Genomic DNA, 27,019 nt, shown 5'->3' on the forward strand with positions numbered 1-27,019 from the left:
TATATGTTCCATAAATGTGGTGCGAATATAAAAATCGTGAAAACAGAAAGTATATATGAGATTATGAGCGATACGTTCCTAAGTGACAAAATAAAAAAAAATCAATTAAGTTGAAATTTTAGAACATTTTGAATATTTATCTTTAGGCTAAAATAATGAAATTAAAAATTTTGTATTTTTCTCTTGCTTGGCAGTTTTTAAAAGCTACGATTCCGACTGACACGCAGCAGTCGCGTTAAGAATTTGCCTCTTAAAAATTCTTTCAATAGACGATGTCAATATTCATAAACCTCAACGCGCATTTATTAAAGTTGCCTATGTCAGTCTTTGGCGATATCAACATATATCAAGCAATAACAACAGTTTAAGAAAAGTTGTAATAAGATTTTACTTTTTTATTAGTCCATTTACAAAGGGTATGGGTTGGAAACCTATTGGAATCCTTTTATTATTATATATGTACATATAAGATCCGCGAATAATTAAATATTTAGCCGCGAATATACTAAATGGGTCGTTTTTTTTATCCGGGAATAGTGAAAACGCGAATGAAAGAAGTGCGAATAAGGAGCTTTTATATATAAAAAAAGGAGTTTAATAAATAAAAAAAACAATATCAGAGTATGGTATAATCATTTCATTTATATTAATAAAATTGTCAATACATAATAAAGTGCTGAGTTTGTCAATATCTTCTGAATACTGCTAATCAGATCCACTGCGTTTAGAAGAAGCACTTGATGCAGACCCACTTCGAGATCCCTGTAAACACAACAAAAATATAAATTTTGTAAAACTAAAAATTTCACGGGTTGCTGAGATTGTTTTGTGGGATTCTTCCTAGGACTGGCAGGTCTTGTAGTGTTATTACGACACGATGTCCAAAGTAGAAGTGTGTATTAAATGTGTTTTCTCGGTTGAAATTGAGGCTGTTAGGCCGAGGACTTTAACAGCTTCATCCGAACTGAGATCACAGAACGAAAGGGTCCGTGAAAGTATATTTCATTATAGCTTCACTCGTACTTATACCGATGTAAATAAAGAAATATATTTCTGTGGAATTTCTCTTTTAAATGCACTGCTGACGATGACGTGATGTTGCCTCTATAGTTTAAATTCTATATAAACATATCGATCATTCCAACAGAGAAGCCAGTGCTCTTTAATTTTTTTTTTAAATTATCATTTCATACCACCATTTTGGTCGATTATATATATATATGTGGTGTATGTGTATATATGTATACATATAATTTTTTTCCTAGGTCGGTAGGTCTGTTTGTTTTATGCATCGAACGCATCAAAACTCGATTGGTGCCAAAATGATTCAACTTTTTGACGACTCATCTTTCCGCAACTGCCGTATTCACCTGATTTGGCTCCATACGACTTCTGTCTATTTAGCAAACCTAAAAGACCAAGGCGGGGACACTGTTTTGATTGCCGCCGATTGAGGATATAAAAACCGAATCGAAGAAAATCTTGAAGGCTATAAAAGTACTTCATAAAAGGACTATTCCGACCGTTTCTGGAACTGGAAAAAGCGTTGGCAAAAGTGCGTTTTATCGGACGGGGATTAAGAATAGGATTTAGAAGAATAAATTAAGAATTTACATTTTATAAACAAGTATAATTTACAACAATTACACTCACTTTTATGAACTTGAACCCTTCTGATAATATTGCATTATCCTAGGGATGAAAACTATTTATTTGTAATAATTTATTATCTGGTTGAGCAATAAATTTTCTAAGTAAATATTAAAAAAATCAAAATAACACAGAATGTAATATATTACAAAAATTTAAACAACAAAAATAGTGAGGAATAAAAACCAATAATGTCAGCCTAATGAGAACGCATGTGGAATATAAAGATAAAAAATAAGAAGATAATAATATGTACAACAGAAAAAAATCAAATTGATCATCATTAACGTTAACAAGAATAATAAATCGTATATAAATTATATGTCAGGGGTGGCCAAACTTTGGTTCTTTAAACAATTATTTTTGACTCCGATTGATCGTCCAATTATTTCATTGTTTTAATTAATATTACGTATGTCAACTCCTGAGAAATCGAAACTTTACTGGTATAAATATTTATTATTATTATTCCACAACAAAATTAGCGAAGTCCAAACACCGATCAAATTATCTAACCGGCGTCTTAAGTATTATTAGGAGTTCTGTCATATACGTGTGCCATTATATCTAACTTTAATAGACACATGATATTTGTAAAAAAAAAACTTTTTTTGCGTGTTTTAAATGCATATTCAATTGCGACTCGCAGTTTCAAATTTCGAAAAATTGTTCGCACTATTGAAAAGCTTGGCCACCCCTGTTATATGTAATTAAGACAAATTCTTGTTTACTGTAGACATGACAGGTTTTATGCGTAGTTTGCCTTTTCTCTGACTCACAGGCGGCTATCCTTATATTATATTATAAATAATTATTAATTAATATTATAAAGTAAATGCAAAGGTCGCTTGATACGAGCAGCGCAATACCGGTCAACTTGGCGATCTAGTGGTTTTGGTATATGTGTTGTGGTTTGCGTCATCGGCTGACATGATGAAAGTAAACATAGCAAATAGATATAGATAATAAATAACTTGTTTAATTCTCTGATACTATTTTTAATCTGAAAATATCTGCTAGTTGTAAGTTTTATATCATAAAATAAAACAAACTCTATTACCTGTCTTGATCCACTTGCTGAACGACTTCTAGACCTTTCCGAACCACTACCAGATCCAGAATTCCTTCTGGAGCTTGCTCTAGAAGATGCCTTCGAACCTGATGCTTTGGAAGACGCGCGAGATGACGCTCTAGATGATCTCCGACTAGCGCGAGAGGAAGCACGGGAACTAGCTCTTGAACTGGCTCTCGAACCCTTTATTAAATCATTTTCATATAAAGTATAGACAGCCCTTCTATACATATTTCACTTATACGTAAAATATAGTATTTATATTGTGTCAGTTAGACCGCTAACTAGTGACAGATCTCTTTTGCAGGATTGGGTTCATCTTCAATGAAATAGATGTACTTGGCTTAAAGGACATACTCATACTAAGTTTCAAAATAATGAACACTAGTCTTAAAGTAGTATGTAGACCAGTTATAGCTTTTTTTTTTTTTTTTTTTTTTTTTTCCTCTCGTACCCCTATCTGATTTTTGGGACAGGGACCTTTTCAGCAATATTTTTCACATACGTTTTTATTTTCTTACTCGTCTTTCTTTCTTTACATTATCATTTCTTTCAGTCTGTTTTCTATCTTTCATTCAACAATTCATCTTTCTTTCTCATTTGCTCTATTCAACTTTCATTCTTTCCTCTTTTCTTATTACTAATTCCATTTTATGTTTTTATGTTACCTTTTTTATTTTACAATAATAACAATTTATTAATATTTTACAATAAATTTCTTACTCTATAATTATTTTTCATTTATCACAGGTTTATGTTTCATTTTGTCACTTTATTTTCTATTTTCTATTTGTTTATTATGTTTGCGTTTTGTTAATGCTTGTAGCTTTTTTGACTATTTCTTTACAGAGGGTTAAGAATGAACTTTTGAATTCCCCGCCTATCAGGGAGGCAATCGAGTCCTCCCTGATTTGCACGCCAGACCGGCACTCGAAGTCGTACCGGAGTCCCCCGAATGCGGGACACCGGGCCACAAGGTGGATCACGGTCTGGCCCACGCCCGGTTCACAGAAGCACGAGGGGTCCTCCTTGAGCTTAAACCTATAAAGGTACTCAGAGAACCCCCCGTGCCCCGTGAAGAGCTGGGCCGAGACCGCGTCCACCTCGATGCTGCGGAGCACGCGGTAAGCTGAGGCGGCGTCCGGGAAAAACATCCTCGTTACCGAAGCCGTCGTTCCTTCTACATACCTCCTGTTCCATTCGTCGAGCGACTCCTGTCTCAGTTGCCGCTTGACGAATGAAACAGGGCATCTCTCATATTCTGGTCGTCTTTTACTCTTCAGGGCCGCTTCCTTGGCAAGCTGGTCCGCCCTCTCGTTCCCCTCCATCCCCGCGTGCGCTTTCACCCAATACAACCTTACATCCTTCCCTTTTTCTCTCACTTTCATCACATTCTCCTTCACTCTTAACGCTAAGGGATGGAGGGTGTCCGATCTTGCGACAGTTTCGAGAGCGGACCGCGAGTCGCTCAGTACGGCGCAGACTTGCGCCGACTCGCCGGCCGCGTACCCTGTTGCCTCAGCTAGAGCCAGCAGCTCTGCCTGGTATACGGTGCAGAAGTTGCCCAACTTGAGTTTCTTTGTGTATGACTCTACGGCGCCCCGCTTGACGCAGAACGCCGCACCCACCTTATCCTCTATGCGGCTGCCGTCGGTATAAATTACCAGATCGGCAGCCGCGGTGGCAAGTCGGACTTCCTCCGCACTTTCCCCCAGACAGGAGAACTCCACACCAACTTGACCAGACGGGTGTGGTAGTCTCAGGTAGCTGACCGGTACCTCCAGGTCTCGGTCCTTTACCACCTGCCGGGAATGACCCTTTCTTATTTCAAATAAGCGGGCTGCTTCTTGGACCCGAAGGTCCAGGGGAAGCAACCCGGCAAGTATAAGGGCCGAGTGCAGGGACGCGGTCCTGTGGGTCCTCGCGATCTTCTGCGCGAAGCCCCGCTGGACCGCGCCCAACTGCCTGCGGACCAGCAGCTTCCTAGCCGCCGGCGCCCATCACCACCATGACCGGCTACCAGTTATAGCTTAGTTGTGTTATTATATTTCGAAAATGGATTGGAATATTATTTTGAAAAATATTCTATTTTGGCCAATACATTTCATACTGACTAACAACATTATTTAAAAAAAATGTTTCAACAAAGTTTTATTATTGAGACTTGACTCATAGGCCCATAACAAAACTGACGCATACATACATATATATATATATATATATATATATATATATATATATATATATATATGTATATATATATATATATATATATATATATATATGTATACTTTTTTACGTCCATTTTAAAGCTTTTACTAGACATTTCAAATAACCATATATATAGATTATATGTATAAAATGTACCTTATCGCTAGCTTTGGAACTGGCCCGAGAACCTCTTCCACTGGCTGAACTGGCCCGTGATCCCTTGCCGCTTTTGGAGCTTGCCCTCGACGAAGCCCTGGACGAAGCTCTAGATCCCGATCGAGATCTGCCTGATCCAGATCTAATAGATCATTCGAGTGGAAAAAAAACATGAAAGATGCTATTAAGAAAAAAAAAGCATTTAAGAAAAAAAATTCCTGACATTAAGTGGCAAAACGTTATAAGGATATATTATATAAACTAGAAGGCCATAAACAAAATTCAAAATTTAAGTAAATGCTTATTATGTTTAGAAGCAGAAATTTACTATTTCTAAATAAAATTTAAATATAAGCCGTTCATTTATCTTTCGCTATGTTACTTCGGCTTCTTCATACACATTTAAAAAAAAAACTCTTCACACAGATTGAAATACATTTGTATACAAAACAACATTGAAAGAAAAAGTGTTGTACACAACTTTATTCTAATGCCGAACAAAGTCATATTTTCGTAGCTAGTACAATTTTAGTAATTAATAATGAGCAATAACTCACCTAGCAGATCCAGACTGCGCTGAGCCGGATCTAGACCTAGATTTTCTAGACCCGGAAGCGGAACGCGATCGACTTCTAGATTTCGATTTAGATTTGGATCTGGACCTAGATTTCTCTCTTGATCCAGACCTCGATCTGTTGGAACCTTTTGATCGTTCCGATCCTTGCGGAGATTTTGATCCTGATTTGGAACGGGAACGCGACCTGAGAACAAAACACTCAATAATAAAAACTAACATTAAAAATACACATTACCTTTACACTGAAACATTTTTAATGAATATTTTTTACTTCAAAGCCTGTATTTGTAGTTTTAAGTTCAAATAAAACATCCACACATTATCAATTAAAAAGGAACACACATATTCCTTAAAAGTTATAACCAATAGTTCTTGAGTTTTATATTATTATAAGTCACACTAGAATTCGAGCATCCAACATTCTCAGAATATAAAAATTTAATACCCAAATTAATGTTACTACTTATTCACTTAGTTTTATTTACTTTCTTGATAATAAAGTTCGATACATTACACCATGACATTTCTAAGCACTACCAAAATTAAAAATAGTACAAAAATTTCTTACTATTTAAATCTTACCTCTCTTTCTCTTCATTCTGCTCTTGCTTTTCCTCTTCTTCATCATCTTCCTCCTCATCTTCTTCTTCATCTTCATCCTGTAAATAAGCATTATCATAATGTTATAAATAATTTGATATTTGCTCTAAATATTAGTGTCTGATAAATCATATTGAATATTCTGATGTGTATTAGCCCCATAATTAAAGTGTTGGCTTGTAAATCTTGCTCCTTTTTACTAGAATTTTATAAATAAGATATCAAATTATTGCAATTACACAATATATTTGTAATACTTTTTTTGAATGTTATCAATAGTCAATAAATTTCAAGAATAGGCGAATAAATAGTGTATTTAAAAAGCATGGTAAAAAACTAGCTGTACCAAATTTTCGACTGCTAAAAGTCACTTATTTATTTGTAACTTAATCAGATTTTTTCATAAAATTCTGCATAACATTATTGAACTACTGTTCATCAAAATCAAAACGCATATTAAAAGTAAATTGAAGGAAACTTTTTCGTCAATTTACTTCTAATTACATTAACATTAACATTCAATACACGAATTAAATGACTGGAATCCTTGGCAATGACGTCGCTTGTATATTTTAATTTTATGTAGGCTTTGTCTGATAAAATGTATATGTATAAATCTGTATTGTTAAACTTTTTATTAAGAGATTTGTTGTTGTGAAGTTTGTTGCTGCTTCTTCTCCACAACGATAATACCTTATGAAGCAGAGATGAGTCCAAAATGATATTGACAAAAAAAATAAGTTGACGGTCAATAAGAGTTCTGTTAAAAGTTTCTGATTGCATGAGTATTAAGTGGCGTATATTTGTAAAAACAAAAAAATCTCATCAAAAGGAAATACAAAAAAAATTTCCAGTGGTCAATATACACATACTAACACATGTAATTACTTGTATACATACATTTATTTATATATACTAACAATAAATACAACATAAAATAAAAACATCAAATTAACTTCAATTGCACTAGCCATTATTTTAATCAATGGTCAATAAAATATTTACCTGTGGAGGTTCCAATTGTTTTTCCCTAAGTCTAAGCATACGATGCTCTGCAGCGCTGAGGGGTCGGTGAGTGACCACCAGGCGAGTTAAGGCTTGAGCAGCCACTCCAGCTCTTGCACGACGTTTCGACAGACGGACCCGAGTCTCCAACTCATTGTAGTATACACAGTTTTTACGGACAACCTACAATCAAAATTAAATATTCTTTTAACAAATTTGCTGTTTTTTTCAAATCTGTTGTTTAACTTAAAATCAAGTTGACAGTCGGTCAGGGCTATACTCATGATTTGCCTATGGGATTTAAACAGGAATAAGGAGATATATACACAAACAAAAGTAATTGAAATAGCCCAGCGGAATCGCAAGTGCAGTGAGCTGGTCACATAGAGCACAGAACATATGCCAACTTGGGCCATGAAGTTCTGGAATGGAAACCATAGATAAACAAGCCTAGTGAAGGACACCCATCTATGCTAGATTGTAAATCTATGAAAGAAGTACATATCAAGCAGTGAGTGTGCTTCAGCTGAAATAATGAATATGAGAAAACAATTAAATTTACAATCAAACTTACCAAAAAGTAATTTTCTTCATAGCCCTTAGAGGCTTTGCTTTTAACATTCCAATTGTACTCCCTAGCCATTTTGTATTCATATGTATCACCATCCATATATGGTATACCCTCAGTTACATCACGGCGCCGCTTCAGAATGGTATCTTCCGTTGGAAGACAGTATGCCACAAACTGTTCACCACTTTCGTCCATCACACCTCTGTAAAGAAGGTTACAACATATTATACATTTCAACATGCTATGTTCTTTTACTTTCATTGCTGACAAACATCTTTATGTATTTTTCAAAAGTTGACTGCCTTCTTACAAAACATTTGACTGAGACTACACAATAACCAAGATATATAAATATATAATAAACAAGATATAAAATAACCAAGATATAGAAATATATAATATAAATGTATAATAAAGGTGGTTCATAATAAAGTTTACTCATATTTTTGAGATACCTTCTTTCAAATAAAACTTCAAGAGCCCAATTACTTCATGACATGGTCCCAGCAGGACAGGGTAATTTGTCACACATCTAATACCAGCGTGGAGGTTCTTTGACAAATGTTGCCCAGCAAATCATATTGAACAGTGGTGATATTGAATAACCACCAAATAGTCGAGTTTGTCTTCTTGAAATATGTTTATTGAAATTAATTTGAAATCTCCAAAAAACACTTGCTGAATTAAAGCAAATAATTTGAGAAACACTAGTGACAGTTCCTATAGCTTAAATTTGAAGGTGTGTTTTTGAAAACCTTTGCTTTCCTTGATAAAAAATATTCTTCACAAAGCACAAAATGTGCTCTATTTATATTATTTTCAGAGAAATTTATTATGGCCCACCCTTTATAACAATACTTTCTTCTTAAGTAAAAAGTTTATTAATATTTTACTTACCGAATCATAGCCTGTGACATTGCCTCCATTTGTCCTGCAGTATTCTTATCTGCAGGTGCAGGGTCAGTATCAAAAATAACTTGGGCGCAAGGGTACTTCCACATCTCAAAATCGGGGAACACAGGCATGACTTCTAATGGTGTTACACCAGGCTTGCTATAATGTTTCTCCAATGGTTTCTTGTTATCTTCAAAGGTCTTCTCAATTGCCTTAATTTGACTGTCTCTATCCATGTACAGTGTTTCCTCACTGAATATTTTTTTAACATTATAACCCACCTTGGCTTCAACCTTTAAAACATCGAGCACAGTAATTTCAGTAAAAAGTACATTGACAGTAATACACTTATGGTAAGGTTGTACCCATAATGCTTACAAAAATCTTTAGATATAGCAATACTATGACAGTTATTAAACTATCAAATCATGTCTAAATTTTAAAATACTTTTAATAAAATCTGTTATTGTGTAAAATAGTTGTCAGAAAAAACTGTTTAATACCATAATGAAATAAGACAATGACACTATTCTCGTTATCTATTGCAAAGATACAATATAGATAGACCAATAATTTAAAAACATGTTATTGGCAAAGTGGTACAAATAAACCCTACAAATAATAAAGTGAGTTTTCTAAAAAAAAAAAACAATATTCTGTAGTTAGTTAAACCTTTCTTTTGCCAATTAGTGGTTTGAATTACAAATTTATTTACACAATAGCAAGGAGGGTATGTGCTAGAAGATATGGTGTGTTATGCGCAGGTTCCTTGCATTGGTATTTCATGTCAAGCATAACTTTCTTAATTTTTTTAGATATGAAATTTTATAATACAAAAAATAGAACACCTACATTTTAGCATTTTACGGAAAAAAATTATTGTAAACATTGATTAGTTTCAAAATATTATGGATCATAAATAATTGATACATAGAACACAGAACAGATGAACATTAGTCTTACATTTCTGGAATAGAGACCATTACCAAATATAGTCTAGGATGTCCAACCACAATGAAGACAGATAACCTTGATAAGGTCATTAGAAAATGCACAATGCAAGCCACTTCCAATTGATCCTATTGAAACTGTTTTAAGGGTTATGTCATCAGTGGATATCCTATAGCTGATATCACATTCAATAAACAGTATTAAAAAAATCCTTATTAGTCTTTTTGTAGTAATAAAATACAAAATACTAGAACCTGACACTTATTTTGCCTCTCTCAAAAACTAATTAAGAGTGACACAATGTATGATAGTTAAGTTTAAATCGGAGGGATAAAATAAAATCTACATTAAAACTTAAATTCCACATTGTTCCACACTATAAATCAATGACAGAGGATCATGAGAAGTTACTAAATACAGCCAGTGCAAGACTGGTCATTTTTACAATCTTTAGGGGAATATGGCTTGCAGTGAATGTCTACAAGGCTGACATGAGCTAGCTTTTTGAAGCAAAAGTGAAATGAGAAAGCAGGAGCAAAAAGCTGGCCAAAAAGCTGAAGTTGTCAAGGTTATCATGAGTATGTATGTTTAGCAGTTTGTTTATATTTTTTTAACCAGGTTGGTAAAGTACACAGAAATAATATCTACTATTAATTATCTAAAAAAATAAATTACTCTTACAAATATTACATAAAGGGGACAAGCTATTAAATTAATTGAATAGTGTCTACATTTGATTCATAAAAACAGCCTACCTTCTCCATTGACTGAGGTTGAAATCTTGTCTGTTCAGTAGATATATATTCGGACCGACGTAACCAAGACACATTTTTAGCATGATGCCGAGACCTTTTTGAGTCTTGGGGAGTAAGAACATCATCTTCCAAAAGCTTTTCGTCAGCTACGTCCAACGATGCATTGCCATCTCCTTGATATATGTCGCGGTTGATTAAATCTATATGAACTCCTAAATCATGCTCAGTTAAAACCTCATACCGATAGTTTTTTTCCAAAGATGTTGGATTATATTGGATAAATCTCATAGAAGAAAATGGGTATGTAATAAATTTTAAATCGAACGGTATATCAGGCAGTGTATTGCAGTACTTAACTCTGGTTACTAATTCTGATCTGAAAATATATTAAACAAATATTACAAAAAGAACCTTTTTCATCATTAAATACTTACTACTTTTACAATTGCTAACCTTCTTTCGCCAGTTCTCTGCGGACGTTTCTCCCGCTCAGGCTCGTTTGTTTGAACTGTTGGTGGCATTTTACTGTTATACAATAACTAGAACATTTCAATGAATCTAAATTTTTAAAATTAGCAAATATTTTTCTCTGCCAACGTCCAATCTTTAACAAATTTTAGTTCAACACATCCTAACAACATGTTTGACGTTTACATCATTTTTCTATACTTTATTAATAGAAATGGCAAAAGATCAAGTGCATGGAGCCAGATCAAGTATTACATTTTATTTATATAAAACATTAATTCATTACGCTCTCCGCAAAAAACACTCTTTCACCGCAAATTTATAACAAATGAGTTCCGCGTCAATATTAAAGTATCCATATATACAAGGTTACGGATCTATGAAAAAATGATAAAAGGATATAAGTATATGGATACTTTACTAAAAGATCCATATATGAAATCGTTTTTTCCCGATTATTTTTTTAACATTATCTGAATGATGTACCATTATCTAATTCGGGGTAGATTTTAGATTTCTAAACACTAATTTTGAAAAGAAGTGAAAATGAATGTAATAAACATCCCGGAATCTTACACTGAAGTTTAAAACAGTAGAAAGTAAAATTCCATTCAAAACCAATAACTGCTATGACAAAAATATCCCAGAACTTAAAACAATTCTCTTAATGATATTTCTTTTTTATCCTTAATTAATTCAAATCTTACTAAAAGTTCAAAAACCCAACATCCTGTGAGCAGCAAGACGGAAGAGTTAGATAAATGTCAGTAGTGCTATTGTTTAATTGCCATCGCGTCCTATCCTCGTTACGAGCACATTCGCAAACACTTCAGTAAAAAGGTATACAAATCCAGACTAAATTGCAACTGTTATGGACTTAACTTAAAATTGTCCCGTTTGGAAAACTTAACAGGGAAATCATAATAATTCATCATATGGCTCTGTACTTGCGACCGTGGCTTTTCATCTATTATACTACGGTCTCCTTAGAATTTGGTTTGTAATCTCTCTTCTCTATCAGCACTGATATCCTGGATGACAAACTCCTTTCAATGCCTACATCGAAAACGCACGTAAAGAGGCGACTTTCAAGTTCGACCGCCTCTATCTAGCGCTATGCTAAACAGTCACCGTCAAATAAAGTGACACTCTATAAATCTGTAATCATGCATACGTCATTCACAGGCTCCAGAACGTCCAAATCAGGTCCATGCGTAAAGTCGCGCCGTTGTACGTACGCAATAAAGACTTGCATGTCGATTTGTATGTCGACCTGAAACTGTTAACGATCGCCCAGTTCTTACAATAGGCATCGTTTCATTACTTCGACTCTGCCACTCATCACAAGACTTTACTAATTGTATATGGCGCCAAGTACAACACAATCACACTCGGTACATTCAAACGCCGCTAACCCTGATATCGACACTTGTACTAGAGTTTCTTAACGACCCGCTAACAGTATGTCAAGCCACGTACATTTCACAACGTCGATGTCGTCATTCAATAGCCAAATGGACTCGTCGAAAACTCAGTCGGATTATATATCGTAAATGACGCCAAAACCAGATCATACTAGATAGAAGCATTGATGAGTTTCTTCCGCCACTTCTTCTCCTACTACTGAAGCTTTCCGAAGTGGTAGTATTGATATTAACCAGTAAATAGCAACCTACCAAGTCAAGGTTCAGCTCTCTTAGATGCCCTTGAGCTAGAATGCTAAGCGGGGATCGCTGATGAGTGATAACCCAAGCCTACTCCCCTTCGTGGGTGTCCTTAAATTTATTCTTCGCGCTCCTTGGAGCATCCGCTGTAAAGCCGTATACAAAAAGAAGCTGCCAGCATCCTTATTATACATGGCTTAAGGATCTAAGAGCTCGGTGGTTTTTCAATCAGAATCTAATGCAACAGAAATACGATGTAGAAAATTTACATTAAACGAATATAAAAATTATTTGTCCCATTATTTTAAATAGAAGTTTCAAAATATCATTTCATCAGATTTTAAAACTAGCTTCGTGTTAGCATATATTTAATATAATAGGTTGAAAACATAAATTAAATCATTACCGTTCAACTATTAATTCTATAATTCGGTGTTTTTAACACTATTAGTTAGTTAGTATTATTAGTTAAACAGCTGTTTGGTATGCTATTAGAAAACAAACTATTATTAAAATAATCGTAGGCAAAACATAATGGACAGTTATGAAAAAGCATTGGCAATGAAACTTTAACTAATTGCTTTAAAATTTATGCAACAAAATTTTGTAACTATTGTAACGAAAAATAATCGATATTGAATTTTTTTGTCATATGGCAATACGATAGCTCCGGAAACGCTGTCTTCTAGTTCGTTTATTGGTTCAATTTTATTCGCTTATTGTATTGCGCCGCCATCTTTCTTTTCTTACTATTGTCGGCTAAGAGGTACGTTTCAATTGCTGCATATTTTGTAAATTAAAATAATTTAACAATTATAAATGATCTATATTTTTTGTTAACTTGTTAGATATTAAAAACTCTACTGGAAATTGTTAAACATTTTCGACATCAATAGAAAATTACAGGACCATGTGGTAACTTCGGAAAAGATTTTTACAAGTATTGCGCATAATATGTTTTCATAAAAATAACGTTAAGTAACTCTTCATGCCGGCTACTGTAACATCTATTGTAAATAGGACGTCTTTTTTCAATATATTCGACTAAATGTAACTGACAGCTTTATTAAAACCCGGTATGTGCTACTTCGACCAACGTGGCGCGAAGGTGTAAATCGCAGATATTTCTTTAAAGATTCAGAATGGGTTCAGTGGAACGCGCTGGTGACGTCTGTACCTCGGAGATGGAGTCCGGTGAAGACGAGGTCGTTAGCGGAGGTGAACTCGCTCAACGCCTTATGAAAAGGTAAGGTTAAACTCCTCTCTGTTACCATAGCGACTTTTTTGTTTGGTCTTACAATATTACTTCATCGCAATAATTTTACAATTTTATTGCCCTATTACAATAGTTTCTACGACTAATTTTCTATAATTTCATTGTATTAATTCTCCTAACAAGAAACACGTGTTTTATACAGAAACGCCGGTGCTAATTGAGGCCAAGTAGTGTATACTTGTTGAACTGCAAGCCGTACGTTTTCTACGGACTATTTGTTGTTTCAAATAGCTTCTTGAATGTTTTTTTTTTTATGCAATTATTTGAATATTATTTCATCTTAAGACATTTCTAATTTGTGTATGTATAACTATTTTTGAATTTGATATTAAGCCGTCAATTACATATTGATAATTATATCACTTGTTGACTGTAAAGATGTCCGCTAACTAAATTATACTCCCGATTTAAAGCTATTTTGATTACATTTTTACAAGTTAATCATTAGGTATACAGATTCTTAGAAAAAATTGTTGAATTCATAATGGATTTCATGATTTGCAATGCTGTATCTCGTTCAAGAATTTCTTATGGATACAATAACTGACTCATCCGATTCGCTCCAGTTTTTTTGTTATTGTTGCCACATACTTTATACTGGATGTTGCAGAGATTTTTTATTACATAGATAAATTTATCCGTCGATGTTGAGCTTACATGAAGTCATTGGTCTATTTAAGACAACAGTAAGCTTTAATAGCTTTATGAGCCATGTGTGCAATTACGCGTTTTTTTAATTTTTCAACAAATTATTTCTTAACCCTCTATAACAATATTGTTACTGGTAGATCTTATTTTTATATTTATTACTGACATCCTCGTTTCGTCTTTTGGTATAATAACGTAAAATTGAAATGTATTTAAACACTGCTTTAATGTAAAAATACAAACCGTAAACAAAAAAAAGGTGAACCTAATTCTTTAATGGGAAAATTACAAACTTGTTTCTTTCGTGTATAACCATATGAACATGTTCACACGAAAAATATTAGAATATACAATAAAAAATTTAAACACGTGGTTTGTTTGCCGAAGAAGTGAGCTTTCGTTGATCCATCTGTACATAGTATCGGTTTTATTTAATGATTAAAATCAGTTTTACAAAAATTCGCCACGTGGTTACCCTATCTGGTTTCGTCGTAAGAACCTGATTGCTGTCTGCACGGAATATACGGGTCATTGGACCAATGAGTCACATTATGTTCCACTTGGAGTAACAATAGTCATACTATTGCCTCGAGGCCTCGAATTTCCATCCGCGTTAATAGAGCGGGAAACGATGACTCGAAGGATAAATGTTATAATAGACGTTAACGAGCCGTTGTCCAAATTTGAATCATTCAATAAAAAAATTACCGACGTAATGTCAATTCATTGAGTGAAACAAAAAAAACTTGGTCAAGAGAAATAAAATTTTTTAAAACGAAAAAATATAATTGAATAGTTTTTTCATAAGAAATGTGTCACATAAAGTTACTTTTCTCGTATCCGGGCGCAAGCGGATGTTTTTTTGCCATTTGTAAAATAAATGCTAAAATTATTTTCGACAAATCAATAGAGCAACCAAATTTGGGTAAGTTATTTATCAGGCAAAAAATTACAACTGTTACTCTTCTTGATTCTTCCGTCAATCCGTCATCAAATTTCATCAATAGAAGTTCTAATAAAATTATCATAAAAAGTATGCTACTTAACTTAAGTACAAAATGTGATTTAAATGGAATAAATGTAAATATGACTGATGTATAGACAAAATGTTATGTTATTCTACTGTTGTAAATAGACGATGGGGTGCTATTAGATTAAATATACTAGAAAATGAAGTAATCTAAATATACTTCATCATATTTTATAATATTAATTGTGGTATTGGTATCATTTATAATGAATTATAGATATATTTGAAAATCAGCAAGGCTTTTCCATAAAGTGTAATGATAAACTTTTAAGGAAGTGTGATATAGAATTAGTTTTAGGAGATTAATGCAATGGGTGTGTTGAAGATAGGCATAAAAATAATAATAGTTAAAAATACATCAATGATAAAAATAAGTATTTGTTTAAATGTTGTCAATCTGTTAGACTAACTTAGTTTTATGTACTAATGACAGTGGTACAATTTTCTTAAGCCCACTGTACATTACAGAAGAAAAATGTTATTGAGATATTCATCACTGGATTTCTGGCATGTGTTTAAGGTTAAACAAAAAGACTTGAATCATATTTTAATTCTTTTAAGCCATTTGGTCTACCATGAAAAATGTAAAAATGTTTTTTTTTTAATTGCATATAAAATGGAATATATTGATTTGAAAAAGAATAACAGGTGATGATGCTATAGGACCACAGTTCATGAGATTTGATAAACAGTTTGCAGGGGCTAAATAATAATTAAACTTTAAAGAGATTACTCAGAAATTTTACATACCATATATGTATAAATATATATATATATATATATATATATATATATATATGTGTGTGTGTGTGTATATATAAATATAAAGTATGTCCATGGTTTCAAAGCTCTGTTGATTGTTAATATTTTTAACTAAGATGTACACCTAGAAATGTGAGTGGTACTAATTAGTATGAAAATTGTAAATTAGCTGTATTCACTGTTAGACATTGTGCTTAAAAAGTTTTTTATGGTTTAAAAACATGACAAAAACAAAGATTTTTGTGTCTTATACTTCGTCGTAAGTTTTGAGTAGAACATAATTATTGAATAGTAGTGATGGTTCTACATATCCAATTTAATCAGTTAAACCTAATGCAAGTAAAGAACAAAACTAAGTGTATTATTCTATATAATTTTAGTTAATTAAATGTGTAATATATTGTTTTCCTGTCTGGACGGTTGTGATTATCACATTATAAGAAGCATTATCTTTTACGATTTTAATTTAGATCATGTCTTACCATCAGTCATTTTCTATGATTACAGCTATTTACTAACATATTAAAAGTTCTTCATATGTCACAAGCTTTGATTAAAGCCTCTATTTGAGTAAATAGTAATATGATAATAAAATTCTATAATCTCTTATCAGGGAAATGGTTCCAAGATTTTTACATTTAGCAATCTTGTGCCGCACTCTCCAACTTTATCCAGTGAGACTGTTTCCTTCTTGACTGATCACTTCCAGAAGTTGCAGACTGTTTGTCATTTTACTCCTTATTTCCACAAGTGTGTATCGGCCACCTGCAGCATATTCCATATTCATTGTCAGTTTTGGACCATGATTTTTTGTCAATTGTCACTCAACTCAGTCTTGGTCCTTAGCTAGGAATTCTCCGTATGCGTCGCAAACATTAAACCGATTTATATGTATAACGTGATTAATTTTAATCATTTGTGTGTCCAAGAGATGTCTTTTAGAGATCCGTGATTCTTTGTGACATTTCTTAGGGAAAGAAGAGAGAGACCCACTGATCACCAAATTTTGCTCGTAAGTCTCTGTAGTTCTCCCGTTCGCTTTGACTATGACGCTTGCTTCCCTCCTCAAGCTATCAAGCCTCGATTGCTACTTCCGATCTGAGCGTTGTAGTTCCTCGCATCGTCGATGTATGCTGGTTGTAAAACTCCTCTGCAATAAGTGCATAAAACTGTATTATTCCAACCCTCGATTTGAATCGCGCAGTGATAATGCGGTCCGATACTAGTTTTCAAGCGAATAGGCACATGCGGTCATTACCTCACGGGTAATACTGAAAGACATCTTCTGTTAGCGCTGTTTGCCTATAGAATCAGTCTCAGCTGGTTTAAGGTACTGATCGAATTATCCTGAAACACTAGCAAGTAGAATAAAGTTTTAATAACAATTATACTTTGTTTGCAGTGGCATCACACATAATGAGATGATAGCAGCTATCACAAATCGCATACATGCAGAGACGTTGGCTTCTCTGCCCCCCAATGTACGTCGTCGCATCCGTGCTCTACGCGCCTTGCAAAAAGAATTTGTGGAAGTGGAAGCCAAATTTTACAGTGAGGTGCATGTCCTGGAGTGCAAGTACGAAAAACTCTACAAGCCGATTTTTGAAAAGGTATAATTTGTTCTCTTTTCAATCAAAGTGTAATGTAACATAATTTTTGACTTCGTAAAACCTATCTTGTACTATTTATAGATTATGTTAAAGTAATGCCTTTATGTTAGTTGTTATTATTACTTTAAAACTGCGGTCTATTCAGACTAAGCAAAAACATAATAACTCAAATATATTTCTAAAATAAACTAATACTAATTTTCCAGTAAAATTTTTTTTTTCAAAATATTTGTCTTCCACCACAATATAATGAACAAGTCACCAATAATAGTGCTTTTTTATTTTAAGAAATAATATATTCCGTCATGGTAAGACTGATTTTTATCGCACCTAAGAGAACTAATAGAAAATTGCAAAGTCAGGGTATTTTATTGCAACACTTTAGTACACTCACCAAAAATTTATACAAAACCCTATCAATAATATAAAATGGTTACCTTCATTTTTTGGTACAAAATCTTTATTTTCTTACATGCCAAGCCTATTTACTTATATTCTTATTATTTCTATAATTGTATTTACTAAACACATGCAGTTTTTTATTCTACATTAAATAATTAATTGTTATTTTTTAAAAGGTTTATGATTTTCTGGCAGAAGTAAAAATTAACTATAAAATGTATTCAATTTATGCTGAAGAATTTAAAGATGTGATGTTAATTAAAAATTGCCAAGTTATTTCTCACCTAACAGATATTGTGAATGTGTAAAATAAAGTTGCATTTTGGCCAGATTTTTTTAGATAATTGGTATGACATGTGGCAAATGTAACAGCCTGTTGTTTGTCATGATAACAAACAAAAATGTGAGAAATTACTTGATAAATTGTTTTCGTATTTTTAACAGCGAGCACAAATTGTTAACGGTCTCTATGAGCCGACCGATGACGAGTGCCTGAACCCATGGCGCGATGATTCCGAGGAAGAAGAGCTGGCACGAGCTGTTCAGAATGCAGCCATAACAGAAGGCGAGGACAAAACAGGCAAGGAGGGTGATGAAACTAAACCAGCCGAGTGAGTTTTCTGTTATACCTTTTTTATTTTATTTTTTTAAACAGGACAGGGAACATTACTTGAATATATTGTTACAAAATGATGACCCAATACACCATATCACTGAAAATCATGATTAATTTATTTTAACATGCATCACCAACTGAAGCATTTTAACATCAAATATACATTACTTCGTAAATATAAATATTGTTAATAATTACATGTAATTTCAGGCCGGCAATGGATCCTAATGTCAAAGGTATCCCAGACTTCTGGTACACTATATTCAGAAATGTATCAATGTTGAATGAAATGATGCAAGAGCATGATGAACCAATTATCAAGTGTCTTCAGGATATTAAAGGTTAGTATCTAAACATAACTGTTAAACCAAATAAAACCATAAATAGTTCAAAACACTTTTTAACCATGTTCAATCATCAACAGTGCAAATGCTAGAGGATCCGTTTGGCTTCATCCTGGAGTTCTACTTTGCTCCCAATGAATACTTCACTAATACTGTTCTCACCAAGGAATATTCCATGAAATGCAAACCTGATGAGGAGAATCCCTTGGAGTTTGAAGGACCCGAGATTTATTCTTGCAAGGTAATGTAGAATTTTAAACAATAGTTCTAATTTATGCAACATTTATGCATATTTTTGAGAAACTTGCAATGCTAAAACTAATGCTTGATGCTAAAATGGTAAATTAAGATTCTACAGAACTGACAGATTTTTATTTAATATTCTGAACAGGTTTGAATAAATGATTAATTTTTTCATGCTTTTCTTATTAGATGACCACTAAATAAAAAAAAAAAATTCTTGAAAATGTCACAGATTCTTCTTTGTCACACTGTCTGTCTGTCACACATCTACTCTTAAAAGATTTCTCTATTCTTATGTTGGTTCTGTTTCTAATTACTTGGTGATTTTAGGGTTGCGAGATTAATTGGAAGAAAGGTAAAAATGTAACGGTGAAAACAATAAAAAAGAAACAGAAACATAAGTCCCGTGGCTCAGTGCGCATTGTCACCAAGTCGGTGCAGGCTGACTCCTTCTTTAACTTCTTTTCGCCTCCAACTGTTCCGGAGGAAACTGACTCTGATATTCAGGTAAGTTCACAGAAGTGCAAGAGTTTAAAACTGCTTTTTTTAAAATTAGTAACAGCTGGTATTACATATCAGGCATATGTATAGTATTTCTTTATCCTAAAGTGAATTTCTTAAACTTCTATGAAATGTCTAGGTACCAAGTTTGTGATGTATTTCCAGAGTAATAAAAAGAGTAATCCTTTTGAATTACAGTCTCATGTTTTTTTTTTTTTTGCATAGGATTCATTTGACAATATAAAGGTAGCCACTTTTTACAAAAGTTGTTATTTAGTGTCTATTAAATATCTGTTGATTTGTTACTGAAAATATAAGTCTATTTGGATTATTACTAGCTTAATTTAAGCAAGTAACAGCTTGATCTAAGAATTAGCTATAAATAAGTATATAATTATAACTTAATTAAATATAGGCCCTTCTGACGGCGGACTTCGAGATCGGACATTACATCCGTGAACGCGTGGTCGCTCGCGCAGTCCTTATCTATACTGGCGAGGGCTTGGACGAGGAAGACGACGATGACTATGAAGAAGAGGTATGTACTCTTATATATGCACTTTCTCTACATTGCATTAGAGTGGACTGAGCTTGTCACAACCATTCACGTGTGTTAACACATTAAACGCCATGTGACAAATTGAGTTTTTCCAAATAGGTCACGCAGCTCACTGGTGACCTATATCTCACCTAAACCATTTAAGTAAGGATGGCCACCTGTGAACTACATATTAGTTTCATCAAAAACATTTACCACGAGCTACATATAGCAAATATGAAAGATGCACAGTAGCTGCATTGCCCTGTTGCCCTACTGAATGGTGTAGTTTTCAAATATAATAAAAACTTTGGTTGTACTCCTTTTGCTATGTCACTAAAACTAGGTAAAATTATATTTTTATCAATGTGTAAATAACATTTTTTAAATATTTTAATAAATATTAATAAACAAAATTAATCCATTTTCTGATTTTGGTCTTCATCATGATTAGATTAATACTCTAGGTTCACTAATGGGTAGTTAAGAATACAAAGTATACAAATGCTATGATAAATAATAAGAGAAGTTGTCTTTATTATAACTCAAGATCTCAATAATTAGTTCATAATTTCTCTTTTTTATTTTCAATTATCTTTTAAAAGTACAATTGGAACTGACAGTAGGTTCAAATATTGCATCACTTATGTCATTATTATAAAAGCTTGTATTTAGGTAAGTCTAAGGTTTTTGTATGTAGGTAAGGCTAAGGCCAATAGACTTATGAGTAAAATATGTTATTCAGTTTCTTTGATATGTCTTGGGTCAAAATAATTGTGTTACATATATGTTTAAATAGTAATGCAACAAGTACAATTTTACTGAGAATTAATAACTATATTCAAAAATAAAAAACGGTGCACGCTCAACCTCAGTCCACTCTGAAATATCATCATGTACATATGCTAATTTAGAAATGATCTGTTTATTTTATTCAATAACAAAGTATATTGTAATTTAAAATAAGAAAGATAACATTTGCGCATGCGTCGCTTAAGTATAGTGAATTCTACAGCCATCTCGTACTCACAAGCCACAACTAGCTTGTTCTTTGCATGGTAGTTTGCAGCTTCGTAAGAAATTACCCCTATCTATCCAATCAGACGAAAATACGGTTTAGATTGTATGTATACATACCATAATTAACTGCTTTTTGTCAATTTCGTGAACAATTAACTATGAACTATGTCGTTATATCTTACAATATGTATGCTAAATAGGTGAAGAAAAATCAGTTATTTATGAATGTGGGTAGTGCATAATAACAAGAGACTTAAAACAGTAATTGCTGGCTTGCTTACTGTCAATACAAAACTTTAATAACATTTGTTATTAAAGTTTTGTAGTTTTGGAGACAATTTTTGTTTTAAAAGCTTTTGTTGAAGCATATAATATTTATTTTTAATCATTTGGTTTCCAGAGTTATTTTTTATTACATGTCATTGTTAAAGATTACTTATGATAAAGAAAAGTAGCCCCTTCGTGTTATGTATATACGTCTGGTTGGATCCTATTGGCTGCACCAACAAAAGCGGTATAATTTGGTTTCAGGAGGATTCTTATTCCGACGAAGATTCAGGAACGGAGGAGGTTTCTGATGCGGAGGATTGATTGATGCAAGTCTCCTCTCCCCTATCATTACGGTTAAGCCTGTTTAGGCGGTCCAGAACTTAGGTCAACCTTACTGTCAAAGTTGCTTGACCCAAGTTGCAAGGACTACATTTACTCGCACACAAAATTACTTCGCTTGTAACCGCTAACGTCATATCTACATCATATCCTGAATATTTGCGATTTTACCAAAAAAATATATATATAATTGAATATGTATTAATGGACGTTAAGTGGCGACTAGTACTACGAGTACATTAGGAGCTCTGATTTTGTTTTAGGACGAATAATTCTTTTTTCTTACCCCAATTTATTGATTATATGTCGGTTTTGTCAAGTCTTTAATGTTGTAGTATCTTGGCGCTAGATGTTGATGTAAATTTTTCGCGTGTATATGTATGTTAATTCTATGCATGATTTATCCTTTGAACAGATAAATATGTTTTAGAAGAGCAATAACCGCTCCAAGGTTTAATATGGAGCGAGAACAAACGGTGCCTTATGTAATGCATATTAATTGTTAGACATGTGTTACGATACTATATTGCATTTCTAGATTAGTTATACAATTATCGTTTTTATTTATTATACATTAATAATTGTAATAGCGTGTATTTTTGTTTACGGATTTTACGTATTAGTTTGTGTACTTGAAATTTCATGTGATATTATCGTTCTCTAAGGCTATTTATGTTTCCTACGGAATTAATTCTTTTCTATTGCTGTCATTCCAATGATTGTGAAACTCCTACGAACACCAGTGACGTTTCGAATCTCTCGTTTGTGCCAAAATGCATTTTGTATCTTTTGACAACTGCAAACTGTGATTTTTGTCTCATAATAATATCGAATACACGCGACAGTCGGGGCGGCTAGACGTATATTTTTGTATCTATGTAATCTTCTATTGAAGTTAGTTAACGCCGACAGCTGGTGAAGTAGTTTTTTACACACGTATTGGTTATGGCTTTTGTTTTTGGCATGATGTCCAACTGAAGACATTAAAATTGTATGCTTTTTATCCAAGTGTGTTTTATTTATTTACTCGATCCTTATTTGCATGCATTAGTTAAATTGTGCGAGTATCACCACGGAACGCAGATGGTTGCAGAATTCACGTAAATAATTTCGGAAGGTAAACATTACAGACCGCGCCGATTGGTTTCTGTTGTTTTAATTGTGGCTTAATGACCAGGAGGAGGAAGAATGCTCTTCGGAAGAGAGCGACGATGACGACCCGCCGCCTAGGAGGCGGGGCGGCAAGAAGGCCATCAAGGACACGGAGGAAAACCCCGCCGAGTGCAAGCAGCAGTAACCCTCGCTTTGCTCGTCCGTGTCAAACTCTGTTCACATTCGCACCGGCAACATTTATTGACCGCAATGCTCGAGCCCACTTTCGATGCAGTCTAGCGCTGATCAATACAGCGAGCATCCATGCTTAGACAGAGGTGTAAATTATTGTTCTACTTCCTACCGACATTTAAATAGACTTTATTATAAATTTAAACTTCTTTTTCTTTTGTTTTGCTGGCCAAACAACACTTTACGCTGCACACGCGCCGGCCGTCCAAAACGATCATTTGTTTTAAACAAATTTTACGAGAACGTAGTCTATTTTTCTATCCGTGAATTTCAATAAATTTTAATCTGTTTAATTTTATATCCTAACACATTCCTTGGAGTTTTTTTTTCTAATTTATGACAAATTAAAATAAATCCGCCTTCTGAAAATAACTTCCTAATTTAGAAATATGCATCTATCTTATATTTAAATCGCAAAAAAATGTAAATATTTTTGCTTTACGGTGCTATGTTATTACAGTACATTTTCAAATAAGATTCGGTCAGGCAACTTTACTAGTTTTGTTTGTTATGCGGACAACACAACTGTCTTTAAGACTGTATGTTAATTAAAAAGTATAATCATTTCGATTTTAATAAAATTAGTGTCAATATATAAAGCATAAGTAGTTAGCGTTAAAGTGATACATTTGTAAAATATTGTTAACATCAGGAACATCGATCGGGGATTAAACGCGGTGCGTTGGTTCTCTGCGCGCTGCAAAACTAACTTCATGCGACAGATATCCCGTTGCGCGTGGTATTTGTACACATTTTTAAAATAAAACCTATGTAATAAACTCATTGTTTCTCTGGCCATTGTCTTATTGATTTAGAAATCGTGTTTAGTTACATTTACGTTTTTATAGCGAAAAATTTCCTGCATGAACAATATAGGAATATAATTAGCAAGAGCAATTGTACTTGTTTTGGTAAGATTAATTATAAGAAAGCGTAATTTGTGTTTCCAAGACCTTTAGTTTCTTATTTTTTTACTAAAAATTGTATCAAAATTAATGTTACGTTTATTGTTAATTGTAATAAGTCTTTTTGAATTTTTAGTATCATATTGTCTTGAATGCACTATTTGTTATAAATATCGAATGACCAGAAACACTAAAATATTTTAAAATTAATCAATTGGATGAACACTGTCAAGTTAGCAATTTCTTGTTGAAAACTTGATATAGATTTATGATAATTAATATTCTGAGGTTAATCACGTATCCTTTCACGCGATTTGGCTTTGCATTAAAAAATTATAAACTACAATTTTTTTGACACTAAACTGTAGTGGCGGTAGAACGAAAACAAAAACTAATACTTGAATTTGACCACTGAAATCGACATTTTTTGGCATTCTTTACATTATTGTAGTGCCTTTTATAATATGTTCCAATGATGTCGAATGTAAACTGTAACTAAGGTAGAATTATAATTGTTCTGTGGACAACACTAGTTCATATAAATTAATATTGAACCATTAATATGTACATGTTAAGGATATATACTGGCATGTAAGAAAACAATTCTGGTGAGTATATTTAAAACTGAATATTATTACTCTGATCTCATGCGTATTTTAATTTTTAAAAATATAATTTTTGCAGATATTTCAGAACACTAGAGTAAATTAAAAATATCTAATTCTGAATAAGTACGCGACTGCAGTTTCGGGAAGAAATTCTATATCCGATGTCTTACCCACGCTACGTAAAAAATAAAGGTACGTCAATCAAGTATGATAGAATCATTGAAATAATGTAGACACATCGAGCATATTTTTAATATTTTTATCAACAAAACTATGCCATGGTTTTAAATCGAAGGTAATTTTGACATGATGACCTTAAACACCAATATACTGAAATAAATGATTGATCTGTTCAACATGCATCACCAACTGAGCCATATTGGAATTTTTTTTACACATATGTTCGCATTTTTCCTATTTTAATGTGTTATTATTATTTTACAGGTAAACACTGCGATGTAATAATGTTTCGCCGGGTTATGAGATTAAGAAAATATGTTCCAGAATTAACTTTTTATGTGCAGGTATGTTAACTTAAGGCATTAATTTTAGGAGATAAAAAATATTAAGGAAATAAGAATTAGTCATTATTATTAAGTATAAATGAAAGCATATTTCAAAATGTTGTCTAAGTTGTTTGGATCAGAGATGGCACCTGAGGATTCTTAGACTTAACGTCTTAGCTGCTAAGCTCGTTGAGAACTTTAAGAGCCTCGTTTAGATCTGTTGCGCAAGATAATCATTGTTAAATGTTTATTTTTAATTTGACTTTTAATTGTTTATTCCAAATTCTCATGGGTTGTCACTTAAAACTATTCCGATCAATGGGGGTGGTTGAACTGACAAAACCTTAATCTGATCATTGAAAAGGCTTAACATTTTAAAACAGAAAAGTAGTTCTGCAAAAATATGCATTGAGTTTGCGGGACTCGCTAAAAATGACTATAGAGATTGGGTTTTGTTCATGATGACATTACACACCTATTCACTGAAAATCATGATTGATTTTTTACATGCATCACCAACTGAGGTATTCACTTATTATACAAGTATTTTTTTATTATTGCACCTTTTTAATTTGATCTTATTTTTTTTGTTTAGATTTAGAAGGACACGGGGATGCGATGATTTGTCAGAATGGCGCAAGGCTGAGAAAGAATCTATGGAGCGAAAAAGAATATCAAACAATATCCTCGGTTTTGGAACAGCAAACACGTAGATATGGTACTTCCCCGTCATCGCCGACGACAGCCGAGGGTCTGCTGGGTTTTGAGAAGTTGCCTACAATAAAAGCCAAAGCACCTATACAAAATGCGCGCAGTGTCGCTTGATTGCGGAAACCAGCTGCTCCGAGACATGATGACACATGACCAGACTATTGATACAATAAATTGTTCGATTTGATACGAGGGCCAAACTGAAAGTTTTTAGAACTGGCAACTTAAAAGCATTATATTAAAAAAATAAGTTTAAATTTTGAAAATAGAACTCTTTACCAATAATATTGAGTATACATTTCATTCATTTGTCATTTGTTTTACGATTTGGCGGCAAATTGAAAATTGTCTGTGCACGTCAGAATGAATTTAAGCCGAGAAAATTTTCGTGCAATGATTTTTTATGACTTTCGATGTCATATAAGTCAACAAGAAAGTTATGATAGACTTCGATTGGCTTTTCACGATGAAGCCCCATCTCGTGCCACAGTTTACAACTGGTTTAATGAATTCAAACGTGGTCGAACTAATCTCACCGGTGATTTGCGTGAGGGACCGCCTTCTACAGCGACGACTGAAGACATATCAGTGTTGTGCGGCGTATGATAGAGACTGATAAAAGAGTGACCACCTATCAGCAGATTCGGACAAGTCTAGGCATAGGTATGAGTCAAGTGCACAAAATCCTCCATGAACATTTAGCGGTCAGGAAGCTTTGTGCCCGCTGGATACCGCATAATTTGACCGAGGCTCAAAAACTCCGCCGTGTTGA

General features: G+C 33.4%; 2 protein-coding genes across 4 annotated transcripts; one reads left to right on the forward strand and one right to left on the reverse strand.

The window, feature by feature from the left end:
• Positions 1-615: 615 nt before the first annotated feature.
• Positions 616-11,091, reverse strand: atms (RNA polymerase II-associated factor 1-like protein antimeros). Its single transcript, XM_068766878.1, has 10 exons — positions 10,896-11,091; positions 10,443-10,818; positions 8,740-9,029; positions 7,846-8,044; positions 7,272-7,454; positions 6,249-6,325; positions 5,647-5,850; positions 5,090-5,231; positions 2,711-2,905; positions 616-762 (listed from the first exon to the last, which is right to left on the reverse strand). The coding sequence occupies exons 1-10, from the start codon at positions 10,961-10,963 to the stop codon at positions 706-708; spliced, it is 1,791 nt and encodes a 596-aa protein (XP_068622979.1). The 5' UTR covers positions 10,964-11,091; the 3' UTR covers positions 616-705.
• A 2,159-nt stretch (positions 11,092-13,250) lies between these two features.
• LOC137923625 (nucleosome assembly protein 1-like 1-B) lies at positions 13,251-24,313 on the forward strand. Of its 3 annotated transcripts, XM_068766847.1 has the most exons (10): positions 13,251-13,340; positions 13,710-13,820; positions 17,693-17,900; positions 18,747-18,913; positions 19,129-19,259; positions 19,343-19,503; positions 19,836-20,012; positions 20,422-20,544; positions 22,096-22,160; positions 23,351-23,440. In XM_068766847.1, the coding sequence occupies exons 2-9, from the start codon at positions 13,717-13,719 to the stop codon at positions 22,153-22,155; spliced, it is 1,131 nt and encodes a 376-aa protein (XP_068622948.1). In that variant the 5' UTR covers positions 13,251-13,340; positions 13,710-13,716; the 3' UTR covers positions 22,156-22,160; positions 23,351-23,440. The 3 variants fall into 3 exon arrangements, with proteins under 3 accessions (XP_068622948.1, XP_068622946.1, XP_068622947.1); XM_068766845.1 differs by lacking the exon at positions 22,096-22,160 and having other exon boundaries at positions 23,351-24,313; XM_068766846.1 differs by lacking the exon at positions 23,351-23,440 and having other exon boundaries at positions 22,096-23,176.
• The last annotated feature ends 2,706 nt before the right edge of the window (positions 24,314-27,019 follow it).

This window comes from Battus philenor, unplaced genomic scaffold (genome assembly GCF_028537555.1).
Source record: "Battus philenor isolate CCGP_79_NKW_IND1 unplaced genomic scaffold, ilBatPhil1.0.hap1 SCAF_22, whole genome shotgun sequence".
NCBI classification, from domain to species: Eukaryota; Metazoa; Arthropoda; class Insecta; order Lepidoptera; family Papilionidae; genus Battus; species Battus philenor.